Genomic DNA, 22,315 nt, shown 5'->3' on the forward strand with positions numbered 1-22,315 from the left:
CTTACCAAATGAGACGTTTAAGCTACTGTGCCGAAATTAAGCTAAGTGACATCATTTCACGAAGGCTGCCCGGTCAGAGGCTGCCAACCTTGACGCCAGGTGTACACTATTACATTTTTTATATCAAGCCCTTTATCACACAACAGTGTACGTTTTTTGCTCGTAAAATACGTGGTTCTTGCAGACAACATTGGAAGGCATTGATTTATTCATCGGTTTTACTGCTATGATAAGAAAGTCGTTTGTGGTTTTAATGTGCTTGGATGCGCTTTATTAAAATAATAAAGCGCATCTAGTTTTTATTTTGTTTTATTATCTAATCTTCCAGATAAATTGAGAATAGTTCTAAATCAAATAAAAATACACTTTTACACAAAAACATTAATTCTTTTTCATTGAGGGTAGTTCCAAGTTTTAACTATTAGACGTCATCAAAGTAATTTATATAAGTAATGTTAATTAATTAAATTGAGTACAATTATAACATTTAACCACGAATTGTGCAATTATAAAAGTAGCACGGTAGTAAGTGCTTGTGAAATTAATAGGCTATTAGACGTCAACGATCGGAACGGCGAACACAAAACAAACGGCTGCTGGATGGAAGCTTAGTGACGCGTGACGTGACAGAATGTTGACGACAACTGCACAACCGTGGGACTCGGAAGCGATCGCTATTGAGAGTTGAGAGGTGGAGGTGGACCGATGGTTGGCCATCGCTGATCGCCATTCCGTTTCCCGCGCGCGCCAAGCACGGCGCTCCAACTTGACATTTAATTCTTTTTTCAAACTTATATTTTTTTCTAAACAATCGTGCGGTGCCAGTGGTTCGTGATCAAAACTTTTTTGTGATACACTTCTTGGGTTTTTGTTATGAAAATACCAATCGATAGTGGCTGTTGAGATATATTTTTAATATAAAATGTAAGTGTATTTTTAAGTATTTTTGAAGTGGTGTCGCAAAGCCCCAGGAGTACCTAAATTGACATCGTTTCTCAATGTTGTAAGTGTCAACGCGCCACGACAATGTTTGTAGAACAATGTGGCAATTTGCACGGCCTCCGTAATTATCCGTATCCTTTAGATAAACTAGGAATCTAACACCAGGTTATACCTATTTCGAAGGTTAAATCTGGTGTTAGATTCCTAGTAAATCCATTCTATAAACTAAGATTTACCATTCGTGAATAAGTTTCTTTTGAGCTTTTGATTTTCATAGGTACATATGTATTTTGTGTCGATAATCTGTAGCTATAAATTAATTTTAACCGTTATCGAATGCTGAAACCGTTCATTACAAGCATTAATCATTCATTACGTTACTTTATATCGGTTTTCGCAGCGTCTGCTGTATGACGATGATTTCTCTTCAAATCTTGGCACCATGTACATAATACATATTATATAACAATTGTCAAAGATATCTCTTTTCTCAACTCTTTCCAAAAAGGGAGCCGCTACTTAACGGTTCTCAAATATCTGTTAAACACGTGAGTTTTTATTGTCTTCAAGGCATGCGCTTCTTAAATATCTATTAAAGCAGTACAATTCTTATTCTTGAAGACGCAATCGACGAATCCATAAAAAACCCGACTACTCGTAATTCCATAATCCAATAAAATTATATATAAAAAAAAAATATTTAGGTAAAACCTACGACATATACATTAAAATATACACATATTAATATTTAGTTGGAAAACAAAGGTATGGGTGCCGCAGCTCACCAAAAAAGGCCATGGTTTATCTCTATTTAATCAATAACTCGGTCACATATTACGTGTAACTGTGTAATCACCGGCTATGATATCAATAAACTCCATTTACAGAATCAATAGCGTTAGGTATGTAGGTTACATGAACAGCTATGCAATCCAAGGCTCACCTGTTACTGCCTGCCCTGTAACCTACACAATTAACCTGTATGTGATGTTATCTCACTATGTTAGGACCAAGGAAAGGTTAGGAAATGTGAATGAAACTTTATCGCAAGGTCTTCAAAGTGGGATTTCTTTCACGTCTCGCTTAGTCCTCAATTTTATTTTTAAAGAACATCTAGGGCCTTGTGCCGAGGTTTTTCTTGCAGCTTCTTTCCCCCGGCTATACAGGTTGTGTGAAGCTGTAGTAGTTTTAGGCGGATGACACGTTCGTTAACTATGTTACCTAGTGTATAAAGATATTTTTGAATTTGAACTTAAATTCAGATCACAAGTTTTCATTCTTATAAGTTTTTGTCACCTTTCCTCGAGGTCATTTTTCATTTCGATACATCAAAACATAGGCTCCTATACTATACAGATCAAAGTACTTATATTGTCTAGCTTACCTACTATCGTTAGCTTATTTAACGGTCCATTTCTTCTCGGGAAATCAATTAAATAGTTACATCTGATCTGACCTAGTTTAGTAACAGCTCTTTGAAATTGTCTTCATTTTAGTGTCTTCACAGACCCCTCTAGGTCTGTAGTCTCTACTACAAAGACCCAATAGCTTCGATAGTAATTACATACATAAGAAGTAAGGACAATTTGTTCAGGTGGGGTTTCTCGGATGGCTCGGACTTAAAGTGCAAGTGCGGCACTGTTCCCCAAACGATGGAACATCTTACATCGTGTCCTGCGAGCCCGAACACCTGCACGCAGGAGGATCTGATGAACGCTGCAGATAGCGCCATATTTGTTGCCAAGTTTTGGGCCCAAGTATGGCATTTTGGGGAGCTTTGGGGAAAGTCCCTCGTTGATCGAAGATTTGGAGTATACTCCACCAACCTCTAGTACAAGTAAATAGAGTAATAATTTCTATTATCTTTGCGTGTAAATTCTTACTTTTTCTCAACATTGTGCAATCTCCAACTGTGTCACATTGTTCTCGTAATATAATTGCTGATTTGAGTATACTATTGTTGTCTTTCCAATAATGTTTATTGCAATTTATTAATAAGTGTCGCAACACACTGCAGTTGTGCTTTTCAGAATATCTATTGGCCCTGATTCCTGCAGATATCTCTTAATTTTATTTTAAGTTATTTTCTTGACAATTGTTCATTTTAAAATGAATGAATAGACCGGGCGAATGAAATAGGCATTTCGCGAACATTCCTGCCTAAAATTGATGTGTGTTCCATAAATTTTATTTGATTTTATGCCTGTCGATTAACCGTCCCTTTCCTTTTCGGCGGATAACAAAATGGCGAATATAACTTAAAATAAAATTAGATGATGTCTATAGGAATCAGCACCATTGGGTATTTGTGTTCTAGTTAAAACATAAGATGTTATCCACGTTCGATAGCATTCGAATTTCGAATCTCTATTATTTGTATTATTCGAAAAAAGATTGTAATTTAAAATATTCTTTGTCCCATCCCTTCGAGTTGGTAGGTCAGGTTGGCAGTCGCTTGTATTCTGTCTACTATTGAGACTACTATTATATTTAATATACCTAAAATAACGTCTTTTTCCTGAGAATTTACCGGATCTCTTAAAAGATTAGCTAGTGTGAATAAGCAATCGAACATTTCCAATGGCATCCTAATAGACGTTAAAGCTATACGTGAACATTTATATTATAAAAAAAAATAACGCTTTACCTAATAAAAAACCTACATAACGCGTTCGGCACCTATCCATTTACGCACACATTGATGTAATGATACCTATGCTAATAAGTACCTATATATTCAGTCTGAACAGGTATAAGTATATACAATTAGTTTTTATATTATACATATTATGCTATCATTTGGACAATTCCAACATTACTACGGCATCAATCAATAGTGACTTCAAATATAATCTCATATTCAAATCTCGGTACATTCGTCTTACCATTACACAGTTCAAGTTTTGAACTTGAATCATAGTACAAGGTACCTACATAAAATATACATGGTGTTAGATGATTCATCCACCTCAATGTTCATTACGATGTCACTTACACTCCGTACAAGAACTTATAAGTAGTATACATGTAGGTGTTAGTGACACCGTAGCGAATACTGAGGGGGATGATTCAGACCATGATTCTGAGTTGATAACTAGAGGGATTTTCTCTCGGAAAATTGATTAAAATTTTTATACTTTTTAAATTATTTTCAGTTCCATACAAAGTCCGCCTTGATATCAACTCAGAATCATGGTCTGAATCACCCATCAAAGTTTTCGTTACGATGTCACTAACACTCTGTATAGTATTGACACGTTTTGATGTACAAGTCATAAAAACATTGTCGGTACCAATCAATAATATTCATTATTAATATAAACCGGTTTCGCAATCTACAGTACTAATGTTAATACATTACCATTACAATGTCTAGGAAAATGGAAATACCTATTTATGTGCATCTAACAGAATGCTGCTACGACGTATTGAATTCAATGTATTCCTTCCAAAATATCCAGCGGTGTCTTAAGAAAGTTATATAAAAGTAATTTATGATTTGAATCCACTTTTTATGACTTGTGTATTATAAGCATTGATGAATGTGGAGGAAGCAAGAGAAGTATGTCAGGATCGAATCAAATTGAATTCCATAGTCTCTGCCTACCCCGGTGGGAAATAGGCGAGAGTTTATGTGTGTATATATGTATATAAAGAATCAATAATAAGCATTTTATTTATTTATTTCACTCACAACAACTATCTTTACAGGCTAACCTAATGCGACAGAGTTGGGGACTTATTTATACATATTTAAAATTAATAGTTAATATTTTTTTACTAGTACAATATACGATTTCCTTAATTAAGTAAAACACATCACACTCATAGCTATTTTTGCGAATTCACTCTTGGAACACGAAAACAGATCCACTCTCTCGGCTATCTCATTTACTGTCTTGTATTACTGTCTTTTATTGTCCACAAACGCGTTGGTTAGCGTTTCCAGTACATTATACTCATTGGCACCATGTCTGCGGGTATCCTTGATTCGCCGTACAGTACATTGTATTTGACGACCTCACCTCGCCGCTTAATATATGGAAATGGATGTCCGACTTTGTTCTTTACCATACGGGCGATAACAATAATTTTAAATATTACTTCTTCATATTAGTCCCCATCTAATTTTAAGTTATATCTGTCATTTTCTTATGCGCCGAAAGGAAAGGGACGGGTAATCGACAAGCACAAAATTTATGGAACACACGTCAATTTTAAGCACAAATCTAAAACAACCGTATAAACATTTTACATTGGCTAATAACCTGACAGAATTAATTTGACAGCACACGTCAATCGGTTTGCATACCAGCGAGGTACCTTTTTGATTAGCCCGGGTTATTTATTCATTTACTCATTGTTCCTAAAATTAAGAGCTGTCACTCATCCGTCCCTTTCCTTTTCGGCGGATAAGAAAATGACAGGTATAACTTAAAGTAAAATTAGGAGGTGTCTGCAGAAATCTGGGCCAATGTGTGCTTTAAATAGGTTTATCGGCTGCAATATACCATTAATTGCAAACATCCAATAAAGTTTCGTCGTTTCGATTAACGGATCACGTGTTGTAATCCATTAAAAGTAAATTATGTGCATCAATGTTTAATTGTTTATTACTTATTCAATTAGAATCGGTCGGTGACGAAATTAATATGAAATTGTTGGTTGATTTGTTTTGTAGGCTTTTTGATCAGTTTAATTATAAAGTACAACATCATACACCGTGCGGGTTTGGCTGGAAGAGATCTCTTTGAGTCCACCTTTTATAACAACTTGTCTTTACTTGTCTTATCGTTTTATGAAATAGGCGTGATTGTTTTTCATAATCATAATCATATCATTTATTGCGTTCCACATGGTAGGAGGTTGGTGGTTTTTTTGTTAATAATTTACTCAAAATTTACGATATTTCTTTTTTAGTTATGAAATTTTGAGTAAAAAAGATAAGAAAAATGTCTCCCAGAGAATTCATCGAATGATCATATCGAGCCTTTATAATTTTACGAGGTGTTAGCAACATCCAACAAATCCAACATCCAACAAATTATATTTTTTTTCTTTTTAATGCATATAATGGTAATACTTTTCTCACTTCTTCTTCTACGATCAACTGCAAGAAGCGTGTAATTTTTGTGTTTCTTAATTAATATTATAACGTGGTCAACTCAAAGTCGCTTTACTCTTTACCATCCTCTACTTTTAATATTCTCTACTCTACACACCAGGCAGAGCACATCAACATCTGTGTGCGACACTAGGCATTATAATTCAAACTCCAAACTAACCACACCATTTTCTTTCAGCGAAACAAGTGTCGAAACCTTCGACGCCCACTAAGCCAAGCGCGCCTATCACCAGGGCCGACTCTAAAGACAAAGAAGAAGATACAATAAGCCAGTCCTCTCTAGGGGGAGGTATTAAGGACAAGCTGGCAGCCCTACTCAATAAGGAGCAGACGATAAGTGAGGCTACCATAGCCAACAAGTTCAGACAAGAGAGAGAGAAAGAAATGGAAATGCTGCAGAATAGATTTCATGTTGTTGTAAGTATCAAATTCAAAGATATCTTTATTCAGCAGGTAACATAGTTACATTTTGAATTGTCATTGTTAACATAACGAAAGTCTCATCCGCCTAAAACTACTGCAGCTACAACCTGTATAGCCAGGGAAAAGACGCTGCAAGAAAAACGGCACAGGGCCTTAGATGTTCTTAAAAAAACATAAAATACAATTTAGTAATTTGGCTGCATAATATCAGTTCCCAGACAGTTAATCCCTGTATTAATATCCTCTAAATAATAAATACACTAAATAGAATAGTATAGAATAGCGGTGTTTCAGGATCGTAGTTAGTGGAATTCCGTGGTCTCATCCACGGTAAATAGGCGTGATCTTATATGTATGTTTGTGTGTGTGTAAGCACAGAATCATCATCTCGTAGTAGAACATAGCGTTTTCGTTATGTTCCGCTTACCTATACAAGCATAGAATAAAGAGTAAAATACATACAGTACGGTAATTCACCGCCTCGCACCAATTTGTTTTACCTCACCCCCTCTGGGTCTTATATTCTTGGTCATATCGTAGCTGACTTTGGTAACTGACGTATTTGTAATTTTTTGATGAAGTGAATTGTGTCTTATTGACAATTGTAAAAGGTGCAAATCAGTTTCGCCAAAAATTGCAGATACGTCAGTTCGCGTCATCAGCGACGATAAATAGTCGTAAGCTGCTAAAGAGTAAGGGAGATGGCGAGGCCTGCGTCTCGCTCGCACTTACGTGTTAGGCGGCACACGGTAAAAATGAGATTTTTGTATGGAGTGTCCAGTGTGTGGTGTGACACAAATGTAACCGCGAAAATATGTAATTTTTAATATAATAAACTATTAATGGCTTCGTATCAAAATTGGCTGCAAGTTGTCTTCTGATTAATTATGGCTCTGCCCACCCCATTAGAGATTAAGGGCGTGACTTTATCTATGTGTTATTATTACTACAGCGACTGCAAGTTTATTTTTACAAGTCGTTACTTCGGTTGCCTAAGCGAAAGTTTTATGTTATTTCCTTTACTCGCGGACTTACTAAGTAGTACATTTTACCATAAAATGTATTGTTTCCTTTCAAGGAAAGGTAAATCAGCTATAGTCATATAAAAGTCATAAAAGCTTCTTGTAAACAGGATAAAACTTTCCATTGTCTTTATATCAACATACTAGTCATAATGCATACATAATGTTGTCGTCTTATTGAAATAAAAACATAATTAATACAGGTAAAACCAATGATTTGAGCTGTAAAATATGTTAGATTTTCCTCAAATCAAAAACTACCAATGCACGTATGTGTTTAGTTACGAAGTTTCGAATTGGAAAATCCAAAGATTTAAAATAGGTGGAAAGTTTTCAAAGGGCTTTCCATTGTTCGTTCAACTAAAGATTTATTATCTTCATTGTTACTCTATTAACATTGTTATACCCTATTTAACGCATGATTAGAATTACAACAGGGCAGAGATATAGTACATCGCCTAGTGCTAAAGAGACGAGAGATATATAATGTTTTCGACGTGACTTATTGCAAATTTGCCTCAAATGGCATGGCAACTACTTGGCCGGAAAGAGATATGTTTCTTTCACACTAAAAATATACAGCTTAGTCCGAAAGAGACGGGAGATATTTCACTCTAATCATGATACGTTCGTTAAATAGGATATATGGTCATTTTTTGAAACACGAGAACAACTATTTCGCGACCCTAAGTTTCCTTGTTTTTTAAAAAAACATGGCGTCCAAATGTAAAACTCTTCCGTATGACCTCAAAATGACGTCAGCTCAGAGAAACTCACAGCTTTGCTCAGTCAAGATTAGAACCAAGAACTTCTGGCACGAGTAAGGGGCTAGCCGATCATCTTATTCCCTTCTCAGTGCATTACCCTAGTGTATTTATACTAGTGCTCACGTCTATTCTCGTCTACCGCGTTACTCCGACAGTTTTGTTAGTAAACTAACATCATTTAGCTTTACTTGTATTTGAAGTTAGTATTTTTAGATTTTACTGCCCTGTTGAGTTACAGGGTTTAAGATTAATATTTCATTTCTTAATGTTTTTACAAGTGAAATGATTTGTTGCTTCTAGTTGTATTTTTAAAGTATTTAAAGACCCCGCTATGAGAACGAACACCTACCACCACTATCACCACCACCACCATCACCTGGGGTGGCTTCCCCTTCGCAGATTGGAACGTCAGACAGGCAGTAGCTTCTATAAAAATCGGATCTGTCAAATCTTCAGGTTAGGTAAGCGGACCCTGTGAAAAACAGGATAATGCTAATGATGATCGCAAAAATACCATTCAGCCGTTGCATTAATAAAAAGGTATAACTATAATTATATAGCTTGGCTATGGTTATCTGGACAATTTTAAAACAATCCAATTCAATGCGACTCATAAAACTTACTATAATTAATAATTGCACGGAAATTCATTTCAAATTGCTTTATAAATAAAGTTAATTATTCATCATTTCCCGTTAGTCCAGTCTTACAGGGTTCGCTTACCTAACCTGAAGATTTGATAGGGCCGGCTTTTTTATTATAATAAAAGAAATAAACGCTTTGTGCATCCCAAGGTAGATCTTATCAAAGCCTTCGACAAGCTCGTTATGTAGATAGCATCTCAAGGCCGCAGCAGCCATAACTCGCGTGTGCAATACCACTGCCGTATGGCCATATGCGGTGCGTTGAAGCTTGTAGGTTAAGTGGTCTGATGCAATAACTTCGGCAACATGTGTTAATTCTAACACCATACTAGTGTTGCACTATCGATAGATTGACTATCGATGGTTTATCCTGAAGATTTTCAATAGAATCGATAAATGTCTATAGCTCAGATCGATTAATGCTATCGTCACACAAGGATACCATCAGTGAAATCATTTTGTGATCCTTAGTTTGGTTAGGACATTACAGGCAGATCACCTGATTGTCCGAAAGTATGATGATCCGTGCTTCGGAAGGCACGTTAAGCCATTGGTCCTGGTTACTACTTATTAATGTAAGGTAGTAGTCGTTACGTGAGCATGGGCCTATGGGGCTCAATAATATCCCTGACACCAGGGCTAATGGGGTTGGTAAACTACCTCACAACCCACACGATAGAGGACCATTGATGGTATTGCTTCTCGATAGTTTCAAAATTATGAATGATATTTATAGTATTGTTGCTTGATAGTATCAAAACCATCCATAGCCTACCATCAATACAATCAACCAATCAATCAATCGATTATTGCGATTGATACTATTGTTTTTTCTTCAAATATCGATAGTGGTCTATCCATCGGCAACTCTACACCATTCCACACGCCCTTAGATATGAGTTACTAATTTTTCCAAGTGCAAGTGAAAGCTTTGTTTCGTAAGGCTTTGTCGTTTCGTTTCTCGTTTAAGTTGGTGTAAAATTAATTACAGAAAAGCAAACACCATCCGTTATGCCTATCAGGGTGGGCAGAGCAAATTACCAATAGACAACTTGCAGCTATATTTGGTATTAATAGCATTCTACCGACCTAATTGATTTGCCCATTATACGTAGTGACTATTACCTAATCATTATTACTATAACGAAGACACGAAATATCTCTTTTAGTGACGGTATGTTTTAGCACGAGTTGACTCACTTTTCTTAGTAATAAGGAAAAAAATATTAACCGCTTGAGTCATATAGGATCTTTTGACAGAAATGTAGGAAAAGTTAGAAGGTTTTGAGAACTTTATAAAGAGTTACCGTTCTGTTCATAGTATTATTTTTTATTCTATGGTGTAGGTCGAATGTCCAATTGTAAAAGAAATAAGTCACTTATTTCTTCTATGACGTCCTACGATCAAAGGAATAGAACAATAAGTTTAAATACAACTACATTTTTTTCACTCTTCCAGCCAAAACCAGAGCCCCGGAAAGGCCCGTCTAATGACCCTGAGCACTCCGATGACGACCACAGCGACAATGACCCATCAGAGCAGGCCCCGCTCATGGGCAGCACGACGAGCCTCGCCCAGGCTAACAGGAAACCGGAGATCATTGCCAACGTGCCCAAAGTTGTTGAGAAGGAGAATAGGAACGCCCAGGAAGACAAAGTTGTTGGCACGCAACCTGTTAAGAGAAGAAGTGAGTTTATTGGTTTTATTTATTACAAGATGTTCCTCCGGTTTTATCCGGCCATGTTAATGCCATAATATGCGGCAAATGTACGATAAGTCGCGTCCAATACAATATAGCCTATAAGATCCCACTGCTGGGCAAAGGCCTCACCTTATTCTTTCCATGAAGATTAATTCCAGAGATTCACTCACGTGGTGATACAATATCACTCACGTCACTGTGTGTGTGTGTGAGTGTGTGTGAAAAGGGGGGGAGTCTGATCTCAGATTTGCATCAATGGGTTTTCAAAAGTGGAATTTTCACTAACACAGTTGATTCGACCATTATAGACGGCGATACGGGTCGCCACCTATCAGTTTGGTCTAAACTAACAGAAAACTCAGTGAAGCGTGGGTCCTCTGTTCTTCTTACGATGGATATACCTCTTGAGTAACTTAATGAGGCACTTTCCAGGCCCCAAAAAAAAGGAAGTCCGTCATTGGGAATGTTCTCGTGACTTAATGTTAATACAAAAATCTAAATATTGGCGTAACTTTAAGCTAAACTTCTAATATCCAGTGGGATATTTTTAGACATGACTCAACAAATGTGTGCAAAACAGGTATATTGACGTGCAATTAATGAGCACGACAGATAAATATCGCATTACCATATGTTAGCATTTGAATCGTATTTGGCTCCTTTTTATTTTACAACTAATGGTATTTACTTGACTAATGTTTAACTTGTATTGATCGATACTGTGTACCTAATTTATATTATAACATAACGTGCATTACGTCTGTATCCTCGTAGGGGTAGGCAACACACCCACTTCTCGCCAGCTACGTTCCATGTAAAGGGCGACCCTAATGCCAAACCACAAACCAGCACAAATCCTGGAAACCACATTATAATTATATCTAAAATAAACCAGTTTCTTTCTTTTGAGAGATCACGAAAAGATGTCTTTTTGACCATATAAAATTAGATAAAATGTACTAAACCGCGATTTTTTTCTACTTCTAAGTATAGTTTAACAAAAAATCTCATTAGCTAAAGATTTTCTGAATAATAAGATTAGACTAGGCTGTATGGATCAATAAGGATTTTCCTACATCAAGACCTTCGTTAGAAGTATCGTGTTTTTACAAATAAATATGCAACAAATTAAATATGATAGCTGCGTATTTCCACGATTTGCTTCCTCATACTTTACTAAGACTTGTTTCAGGTTAATTAACTTTTATAGAAGTATCATTTTCCTAGCGGCGAGACCAGGATAGTGCATGCTTGATTTTCATTTATACAGGGCGTTAGGGGCTTACTATGTAGTAAGGAAAACTTTGAGGGATGATTCAGACCATGATACTGAGTTGATATCAAGTGGAATTTTCCGTCGCAAAAGTATGCAACTGAAAATAACTTAAAAAAGCAATAATTTTCCGACAGGAGATTCCACTTGATATCAACTCAGAATCATGGTCTGAACCATCCCCCTCAGTATTCATTACGATGTCACGAACACCTTGCATGTAACGAATATGGTACCCAATGCGTGATGATCCTGGCCCATAGTTCAGGATGCATGCGGCACACATGGCCAGCCCAGGCCTACTTTAGCCTGAATATGTATTAAAAAAAAAACTAGATATAAATCTAATTAGTACGTACTGTTCTATTTTAAAATGACCCAATAAATTCCAAATTTCAGGTTCCCAAGACTCGCCAGTAGTGTTGTCAGTACTAGAGGACGTGAAGAGGATAAAAGTGACAAGCAATAAGAAGGATTTGAACGGCGCCATACTCGCGCAGCCAAACAGCTTATACCCACACTTGTCGGACATAGAGACTGACACGTCACACACTCAAGAGGAGTACTCAGACTGTGGCGGTTCAAGGTGCGGATACTATGCACTAGAATGCGTATTCTTCTTCCTTTGCATTTGAATTTCTTTCAGGGCCCTATTCCATAAACTCGACAATTGTAAATGTGCCTAATACAGTCGAGTAATGAAAATGATGATAAAACGCTATCATATCCACTGTTTAGAACCCTCTCGCAATAACATATTTCAGATTTAGTGAGACTTTTCAATTTGTCAGATCAGAAGTTAATGTGACATGGTTCTAAACATGCGAGAGCCCCATAGCGATTTATATTTGTCATAGGAATTTATAATTGTAAGTTTTATGAAATAGGGTGTTTTTAGGTCAATATTATTTTGGAATCGACGCAAGACTGTTGATTGAAGAAAGGAAATGAAGAAGAAACTGGCGGGATGAAGAAAATTGCTGTTTTGAAGAAGTAGTTTCTAAGTATTAAGTTTTATTAGTCGACTGTATGATCTTATTCGATTCACCCGTGCTTAGAGCACAAAGAGAAAATTTAAAGGAAAAAGTGACCCGGACGGGAGTTGAACCCGCAGCCCTTGTGTTGAAAGTTCCCCTTCATGTTTTCCTATTCTTGTGAGTTGTAAGGTCGATGATGAGGTCCAAATGTCCAAATATGATTGAGCCGCCAAAGGCTTTTGACGTAGTTCATTTAAGATCGATAGAGTTTAAGACGTTGCATTAACTTCTTAATATTAACATTTGAACTTATTAACGACTGCATTTCAGGCGTGTCACTGCCGTGAGCCTTAGGATATCAGTACGAACATCTGCGATTATTTGTGACAATCAGTTACAAGTAGTTGGAAGTTCTTGCCTAGTTGGAAGTAGATTAGAAATAGTTATCACGTTGACATTGAATAGAAGCGGGATGCGGGCTCGCTGTACTTAACACTAGAAAATAAAAAGTCTGTGGGCGTTAAATGAAAACTATACATGACATCGTAACGTTTGAGCACTTTGAGGGATGATTCAGACCATGATTCTGAGTTGACATCAAATGGAATTTTTCGTCGCAAAAGTATGGATAAAAAAAAAACACCAAAAGTTTCATGAACCATGAACTCAGAATCATGGACTGAATCATCCCCCACAGTATTCGTCACGATGTCACTAACACCCTGCATACTTAAACTGAATAAGACGATAGGCGTTGGCTTAATGTCGATACATAGATCGAAGTCATTTCGCATGGACAGGATGAGGACCCGGTGGTGTAATGGTCACCACGCTCGTTCAGGCCTGACAAGAGCTGCAGGTTCAATTCCCGTCCGAGTCAGAATTTTTTTCGCCTTAAATATTCTCTTTGTGAAGATAAGACTCTGAGAATATCAATTTAAAAGTGCCTATTATTTGACTGACGTTTTACTACAATCAATTTTATAAGCGATCGCCTTTTCTAGACATATTTGTCTATCTATGTACGATTTTATATCTACCTATTTAGAATATTAGTATTCCATAATTTGAGCCCAGTTGGAAGAACGCTTTCACGGTCGCGGGTTCGAATCCCGCACGGGCCTCAACCAATGATTTTCGAAATTGTTTTCATATTCATTTTTAGATCATAAATGATTATCACGTGCGCAGCGATGGACGAAAATTCTCGAAAAATCGTTTCGGAGGTATGACCTAACCTGTATTGGGGTGATTTTCCCTTCTCGGGTTGGAAGGTGAAGTTCAGACAGACAGTCGCTTCTGTAAAAGACCGGACCTGTCTAATCTTCGGACCCGAATATCGGGATATCGCTAAGGAGATGATGACGTGATAATGAATTTGAGCAATTACAAACGTGAGCGATAAACTTTACCACAATCTGTTTTAGAAATTCGTATCAAATATGGCTGCAAGTGTCTGATTTATAAAAAGAAAAACAATTTAAAAGTTTCACCATAATAAATAAACTCATAAATATATGTGTGTACATTATCAATGTTGCGTAATACATACACGCCTATTTCCCACCGGGGTAAGCAGAGACTATAGAATTCCATTTGCTTCGATCCTGACACACTTCTGTTGCTTCCTCCACATTCATCAATCGCTTCATACACGCACGCCGGTTCAGAGTAGTTCGTATTGAACCTTTTCTAAGGACATCTCCAATTTGGTCATCGTAAGTCCTTCTCGGTCTTCCTCTGCCAGCCCTACCATCAACTTTCGCTTTATATACCGCTTTTGCAAATAAATCAATGCAACAATATATCAATGTTGCGTAATATTGTATAAAATATGTTATGTATAATATGTGTGTATATTATCAATTTTACGTAATATTGTATATGTTATGTATATATGTTATTAGTAATTTCTCAGCGAGTTGTGCTCGTAGGCCCTGACATTGGCACAGTTACGCCTGTAGGTCGACGTTTATGTTCCATGACCGGTTCTTAACGAGACGAGTAAATTCGTAACACTAGGTAAATAGTCGCACGGCTACGAACATTAACATGTATACAATTTACAACCCTGTCACATTCAATTTCACATTCATTGGTATAAGTCTCACTAAATTTCAAATATATCTTTAATCCAACAGGCTTCTGAAGTGAGTTCATGATAATTGCTCATGACTACACATTGAGGAAAACATTGTGCATGTGTAATGAGTTGGTGTCTGTCGTTTTCTTGGTATGAAGTTAAATTGCTATATGGAAACACAGGTCGTTAAAATAAAATATTAACATATTTTTTTTTAATGCACAAAACATCCGAAACTCCGTCATGTTGAACTATATGGATGATGGACTGACGAAATGGTCGGTCACTATACGCTTCTCACGCTTATTTTCCATTGAGGTAGGCAGAAACCACGAAATTCCATTTACTACGATCCACTTACCCGAGTCCTTGGAAGACTTAAATTTTATTATTGAAAATTAAGCGAATTACTGACTAACGTACCTATTTAATTACTATCACTTGACACATATATATAAAAATAATTAAAACTGTAAGTAAGTAAATCTTTTGCTAAAAGTTCAGCTTTGCTTTTTAATTTACATAAAAACATTATTCGTAGGTAATTTATTTTTTACAAAATGGCGGAGGGTGAAATGACGTCAGCGCGGCTAACCTTGAAATGTTAGTTATCACTTTTGAGGATACCTTGTTTTATTATACCATGGGTAACAGTATCCGCTGAGTGCGCGTAAAATTTCATAATAATCAGAAACATTATACCTATGCTCGTGTATGCGAAATTCGAGTGTAGGATTACACTACCATGTGACATTACAACACCTGCGCAATAGGCTAGTTTCCAACTAGTCAATTCAGTTACTTTTTACTAAACCTCAAAACGCGAAATTACTATGGAACTTGTATGAAAAAGCACACTGTGACGTCGTAGAAAAACGTGATAAAATGACGCAGTTATTATAATAATAATAACAAAAGTTTATTTCGGACTTATAAAAAAAAACATCCATATTTGTTAGTAACATTACAAACTTAAATCTAGTATTAGTAACAAATAACTAATCGAGGCCGGTTGGACCCCCGATGGATGGATTATTACGTTTGAATTTATTTAATTTTAAATTCAATATAGCTACAGATTTATATACCAGGATCGAAAGAAATGGAATCCCGTAGTCTCTACTCACCCATGTGGGAAAAAGGCGTGGGTCACCCTAGCGTTATCCCGTTTTTTACGGGGTCCGCTTACCTAATCTGAAGATTTGACAGGTTTTTATCAGAAGTGACTGCCTGTCTGACAGTCCAACCCGCAAAGGGAAAACCAGCCCAATTACACGTTAGGTCGTTCCGAAACGCATTTCGACACACAACTGAATATTGTCGATAAAAATAAATCATCAACGCATATTATATATTCAACGCGCCGCCATGCAAATTTTGACCTAATAACAAAACGAACAACGTGCAGAATTCATAATCATATTATTTGACAAATGATTGATAACATACAGCGGTAATATTAGGACGATGAGTCTTATTTCGTGGATCTAATGTTGATTATCCTGCGGCTAGACTTTGGGAGTATAGTGAAGAATATTCTAGAAAGTTATAGATTGTTCTTGAAAGCTATTGCCATCGTACTAAACCGATTCATCTTTTAACAAATATATACCTACCTTAATCCGCGTTCAAAAAAAATAGGCATCTATACATGTCCTATATATAAAGAGAGTAAGAAGTGGTACAAGAAATGAGAAGAGGAAAATCATAGACTGTAAAGCAATGTAGTCTTGGCGTACTAAAAGTATAACTGACAAAAAAAGAAGTACACTTCACTTTGTAGAGTCATAAAGTAAATAAAGATTGACTTTATGACAGACTTTATCTACTACACATAATGTGTAATGTTGACTACTTACTTATACACTTTGACTTAAAATACAACCAGTTTTTATACTAATTTGTAGGATATCGTTAATTTTAAAAATAAGACTGTAATGTTGCCTGCAAGTAGTATCTATAGTGTTCATTACGTATTAATATATTTATTAAATTTATACCTTATTGTAAGTGTATTATATCTGTATTCATATCTTCTTTTTTATGTTTGAAACTGACGTGTAGTTCGACTGAGAATTAATAAAACAATTGTATGTGTATATATAATATTATTATTATTCATCACGTTAGACAGAATGATGTAGATGTTTTAATAGGAGATAAAAGGTTGATGTAATTTAAACTATGCATACATAGTTGTCTATACATATATCTAAGTGGCCTTGCTGGGATAAGCAATTGAATAGCTGCTATCCATACATAAACAGCCTTTACACGTTCCACTGCCGGGCACAGGCCTCCCCTCAATCAACCGGAGAGGTTATGGAGCATACCACCGCTGCTTCACTGCGGGTTGGTGGAGGTGTTTGGGCTTCTAGCCCGGGACCAACGGCTACTATCCATATCTTAAAATATTTACAACGTTCTGTCTAACGCCTTTTGTGACATAACTATAACGTAATTTTAAAATACCACTAATATAATGACAACCGTATTGCATTTGAGTGTCTTAGACAATAGATAGTTTACTATTAATATATTTCATATGTCAACTCCAGTTTGAGATTAGCTATCAAGTTCAATGTAATAGTTCGCTCGAAATAGCGTAAATAATATATGTACCTAATAACTTACTTCCATATGTTCTGTGCATACATAATGATAGGTATATGTACCTATTCGTAGCTTTATAGTGCAAACCAAGTAAGCGCATTTGAAAAATTTTCAGATGTGATTTTTGTTAACAAAATCGCGCAATAGACACGCTAGTTTCAATTCAGTTTAAAAAATGTGGTTTAATTTTTTACTTGCATTGACATCAATGAAAGATATCGAGGTTTTGTTAAAGAAAACCACATGAGAATGTGTTTTTTTTCAGGCGCTTATTTGGTTTTCACTATAAAGCGAGGAGCTTGTGACTGCATTCTGTGACATTAGAGTTACATTGAAGCCTTTTTGTTACATAATTTTAAGTACAAGTCAAATAATATCACCGAAGGGATCCACTTCAAAAATATTTCCATTTTTTACAGATTTAACTGACAACATTTAACTACCCATCCTGAATTTGTTTGGCTTCAACAGTGGTTAATGTCAGCTGCAAAAATGGTAGTAGTTTTATGAAGTGGTCCTAGAATGAGTATCATAATACTTTTGTATAATAGGTTGGAAAGTACAATAGCATATAACTACATATATGTTAATTTCCATAGTACAACTCACTTGAAATGTTTAAATGTGAATCTTAATAATAAAAAAATTCAACCGATTAATAATAATTGCAGGTTGAAAGTGCCTCCCTATAGTTAAAAAAAACAATTATGTTTTTAATATGTGGATTATTGTTTCACATTTAAACATAATCAATTTAATAACATTTCTTACTTTCAGGTCGCCTCTATTAAATTTTAAGTTTTGTCTGTGATATGATAATAGGAAGTTTTTCTATCAGATTTTTTTTGTAATAATAAAATTTTTGAATGCGAGCTGTTGGTATTTTATTTCCCTTGTTTTGCTGTGATTTTTTTTAATCAAACAAAGTGGACAAAGTTCCATTTGCCACGATAGAAATCCTTATTGAAATAGCTGATTTTATTTTCCGAATTTTCGTCGTTATTTATTCGCTTAGGATAGGTAGGTACAGTACAGAGTCACAAGATGACATGAGACTTAGAACACGACGGCCGAGCCACTATCGGGACGTAGGTATCCTTGCTAATTTTTATATTTTACCGCAGCGAAATAGTATATTTTAGAGGGAATGATTAAAATGTAACAAAGTTCATATGTTTTCTGAAATAAAGCTTACTAATCTCCGTCGCGTTATATTGAAAACCACATAAGTGCCTTTTTGAAAAATCACATTCTGATGCAATTTTCTTCAACAAAATACAAACGCGTAATAAAATCATCATCACTAATTTAAGAGCCTCGCTCTTGTCGGTGTAGCATTCCTCTCCATGCTACTTTTTAGGGGAAAATAGGGCAGTGGTTTTCTTCTTGCCAAAAAAATTATAATAATTAAAAAAAATAATACCTGGGTTGAAAATGATGAAACTAACGATCAATTGCCGTGGTTTTGATCACAAAAATTACATCTGAATGCAAAAAGGCGTTCACGTGTTTTACATTGTATGGTGACGGAATATCCACTTGATATCGACTCAGAATCATGAGCTTAATCATCCCCCTCAGTATTCGTTATGATGTCACTAACACCCTGTATAAATTCACGTTTGTTCAGGCGACAAAATTTACCTCGTTTTGGTAGAAAATCGTGATGATGGATATGATAATCCCATGGTGGTCACCCCATCGCCCATATGGTCATCAAGGTATAATGAACAGAATCTTTCATGTAAATGTATACTTTTTTCACCACAGATACTGAAAAGTCTTGAGGGAAAATGAAAATTAGGTAAAAAAACATGTTGATTTTTAATCAATTATAGATCTTATTCAGGAGTACTTAGCTAGAAATGGATACCATAGGTCGTGTACTAAGTTTAATATAAAATATGAAATTCTGATTACTAAATAAAGACAGATCTAAAACTAAAGAAAAACATTTTCTTTTTTCAATTTAAATGATGTATCAAGAAAAACGTAATAATAAGTCCGTCATTTTATCACGTTTTCCTATGTCGTCACACAAAAGAGAGAGAGAGAGAGTGAGAGTGTTTGTGCTTTTTCATACAAAATCCATAGTAAATTCGTGTTTTGACGTTTAGTAAAAAGTAACTGATTTGACTAGTTGGAAACTAGCCTATTGGAACACATTTAAATTTATATCACGTTAAAGTAAATATAACTCGGCACCGGTACGAATTGTTGTCATAAACTAATTATTTGTCTCAATATAAACACAGGTAATGGGACTGTTATAAGTAACAGGTGTTATTACAAAACCAAGTCCAAAGAAGAAAGTAGGTATAAAATAATAATCCGCGCCACGAAAGAAGACGACGGATTTTAATGAAACTAATTGACAAGTCAGTGGCGGTCCTATCGAAATATTTAGGTGGTGCGAGACCTCACAGTGGCGCCCCCCGAAATACAGTTTTTTTTTTTCAATTAGTTTACGGCCACCGAAATATACCTAAATAAATATTTTAAAAATGTCGATTACGGCTATCCATTAAATGTATGAGTTTTATGTGGCCGCTAAGTGGTCTATCTCAGAGTGCAGTTGTGCCCAATCCAGTTACTCCCCTGAGAATCCGGGGCTGCCAGCCAGAGTGGTCCCGTCTTGGCTGATTTTGCCCCCAAAAAAACAGCGCCCGGTACGATCGCACCGCTCGCTCCGCCTTAGGGCCGCTGTGACAAGTCATAATAGTTCTATGCAGAATCTGCGACAGTAGCACCGCTGTAGCGGGAATTCTTTCATGACACGGACTGTATTTTAAACCTACTTTATCTTTTCGTCTTCGTTCTTTTTGTAAGAATATTGTTAAGATGTAGACTAAATTTGGTATGTTTTGGTAGTTAACTTAAAATTTATTTATTATTTCCATTATATAATACAAAATAACAAACCAAACCGGACCTGTCAAATCTTCAGGTTAGGTAAGCGGATGAAAATATGGGTTAGCGCTAGGGAGATGATGATGACAATACAAAAGAAGTATTCACGTAATTACATTCACGATCCTAGACATAGGACTCCCTCAGCTATAAACGGAGAAAACATCAATAAAAATCAGAACTATTCCTGTCATTAAAACTATTATTATAATTATATCTGCAAAATATTTATTATTTTCTCAAAACACAGCAAAGCGTGGGAAATAAAATTTGATATAAGTTTTATATATTTGTAGGATATTTTTCCTGTACTATTGTAGTTGATGTCTTTTGTTTTCCTGTGTGCAACAGTAGTTATCATTTGTTTTAATGTATAATATTATATTTCAGTTTGGAGAACATTCCGGACAAACTGAACAAGTCTGACAACTGGGCTGAGACGTCTTTCGGACGAGAGGTTATGAATGTGAGTTGTTTTCTATAGTCAGCATTTGCTTTGCGCCTGATGCGATAATGGTTGCAATACTTCTCCAAAGTTTCTCTCCACAAACACCAATTTAGACGATGTTTTTTTAAGTATCAGTCTAGTAAATTGTCTGAGTGTCCTATTGTGTCCCAGCTAAGGTTGGTTTTGTTTCAATTTGCTCGCTTTATCTCTTTATTCTTGTATCGTGTGGGGTGTGAGGTGGATCACCAACCTCATCAACCTTGGTGTCAGGGTTATCATTGAGCCGCCAAACGCCCCTGACATGGCTCATGTAACGACTACATATACTTCTATCAGTAAGTAACCGGGACCAACGGTTTAACGCGCCTTCAGAAGCACGGATCATCTTACTTTCGGACAATCATTTGATCAGAATGTATTAATCTTTTTGTTGGAGCTCCGCTACTGCTGCTATCTTTTCTTACAAATAGTTATACCCTGTTTAACATAGGATGATTAGAATCACAGCAGGACAATGATGTACCACAAAGTTCAAGAAAAATAAAAAAAATGCATAAAATTCTTTCACCCTACGGCCGTGCGTTAAGTTTGTGTTTCCGTGCTTCGGAAGCCACGTTAAACCGTTAGTCTCGGTTATTACTTACTGATGTCAGTATATAGACGTTACATGAGCCATGTCAGGGGCCTTTGGCGGTTCAGTAATGAGGTTGGTATTCCACCTTCAACCCACACGAGAGAAGAAGACCCTAAGGCCGCCTATCGTGCTTATTTTATTCGTCTGTACATGTCCTGTGTTTATGTTTTTGTGCATTAAAGATTTATTGATTGATTGAAAGCTTAGTGCGAAAGACACGAGAGATACGTCACTAATTATGGCACGTTAAATAAGCTATAAACACGGATTTTCATATACTAAATGCCAATGTGACACATCTACACGATTGATTAAATAATCGTCACCATTTTCAACCCTAAACCTCCATACATTGCAGGTGGTAAAAAAGAACACCCACAACACGAGCTACAAAAAGGCAGTGAGGGAGAGTGACTCGGAGGAGTCTGGCGGCTGCGACAGCGACCTGGACGCCTGCCTCGACGAGGCTCTGGACAGTGAGGGGCCCACGCCGCCTAAACTCAACAAGGTAAAAGATTATAATCTTTTTGTATGCATATGCATGCAGGATGTTAGTGACATCGTAACGAATACTGAGGGGGATGATTCAGACAACGATTCTGAGTAAATATCAGAATAATGAACTGAACCATCCCCCTCAGTATTCGTAACGATGTCCCTAACACCCTTTATATACATAAGAATGAATTTCTGTTCGTTAGTCTCGCTAAAACTCGTCAACGGCTGAGCCGATTAGGCTCATTTTGGTTAT

The 22,315-nt window shown here is 36.2% G+C and overlaps 1 protein-coding gene across 3 annotated transcripts in view; it reads left to right on the plus strand.

Annotated features, from left to right (window-relative positions):
* The window catches only part of LOC126376469 (anillin), a 65,834-nt gene that overhangs the window by 35,227 nt on the left and 8,292 nt on the right, over positions 1-22,315 (plus strand). For all 3 annotated transcript variants that reach the window (XM_050023853.1, XM_050023854.1, XM_050023855.1), the window contains 5 exons: positions 6,246-6,484; positions 10,383-10,611; positions 12,299-12,485; positions 20,873-20,948; positions 21,923-22,072. In XM_050023853.1, coding sequence (XP_049879810.1) covers positions 6,246-6,484; positions 10,383-10,611; positions 12,299-12,485; positions 20,873-20,948; positions 21,923-22,072 — 881 coding nt within the window. The remainder of the gene's footprint in view (positions 1-6,245; positions 6,485-10,382; positions 10,612-12,298; positions 12,486-20,872; positions 20,949-21,922; positions 22,073-22,315) is intronic.

Source organism: Pectinophora gossypiella, chromosome 21 (assembly GCF_024362695.1).
Source record: "Pectinophora gossypiella chromosome 21, ilPecGoss1.1, whole genome shotgun sequence".
Classification (NCBI taxonomy): Eukaryota; Metazoa; Arthropoda; class Insecta; order Lepidoptera; family Gelechiidae; genus Pectinophora; species Pectinophora gossypiella.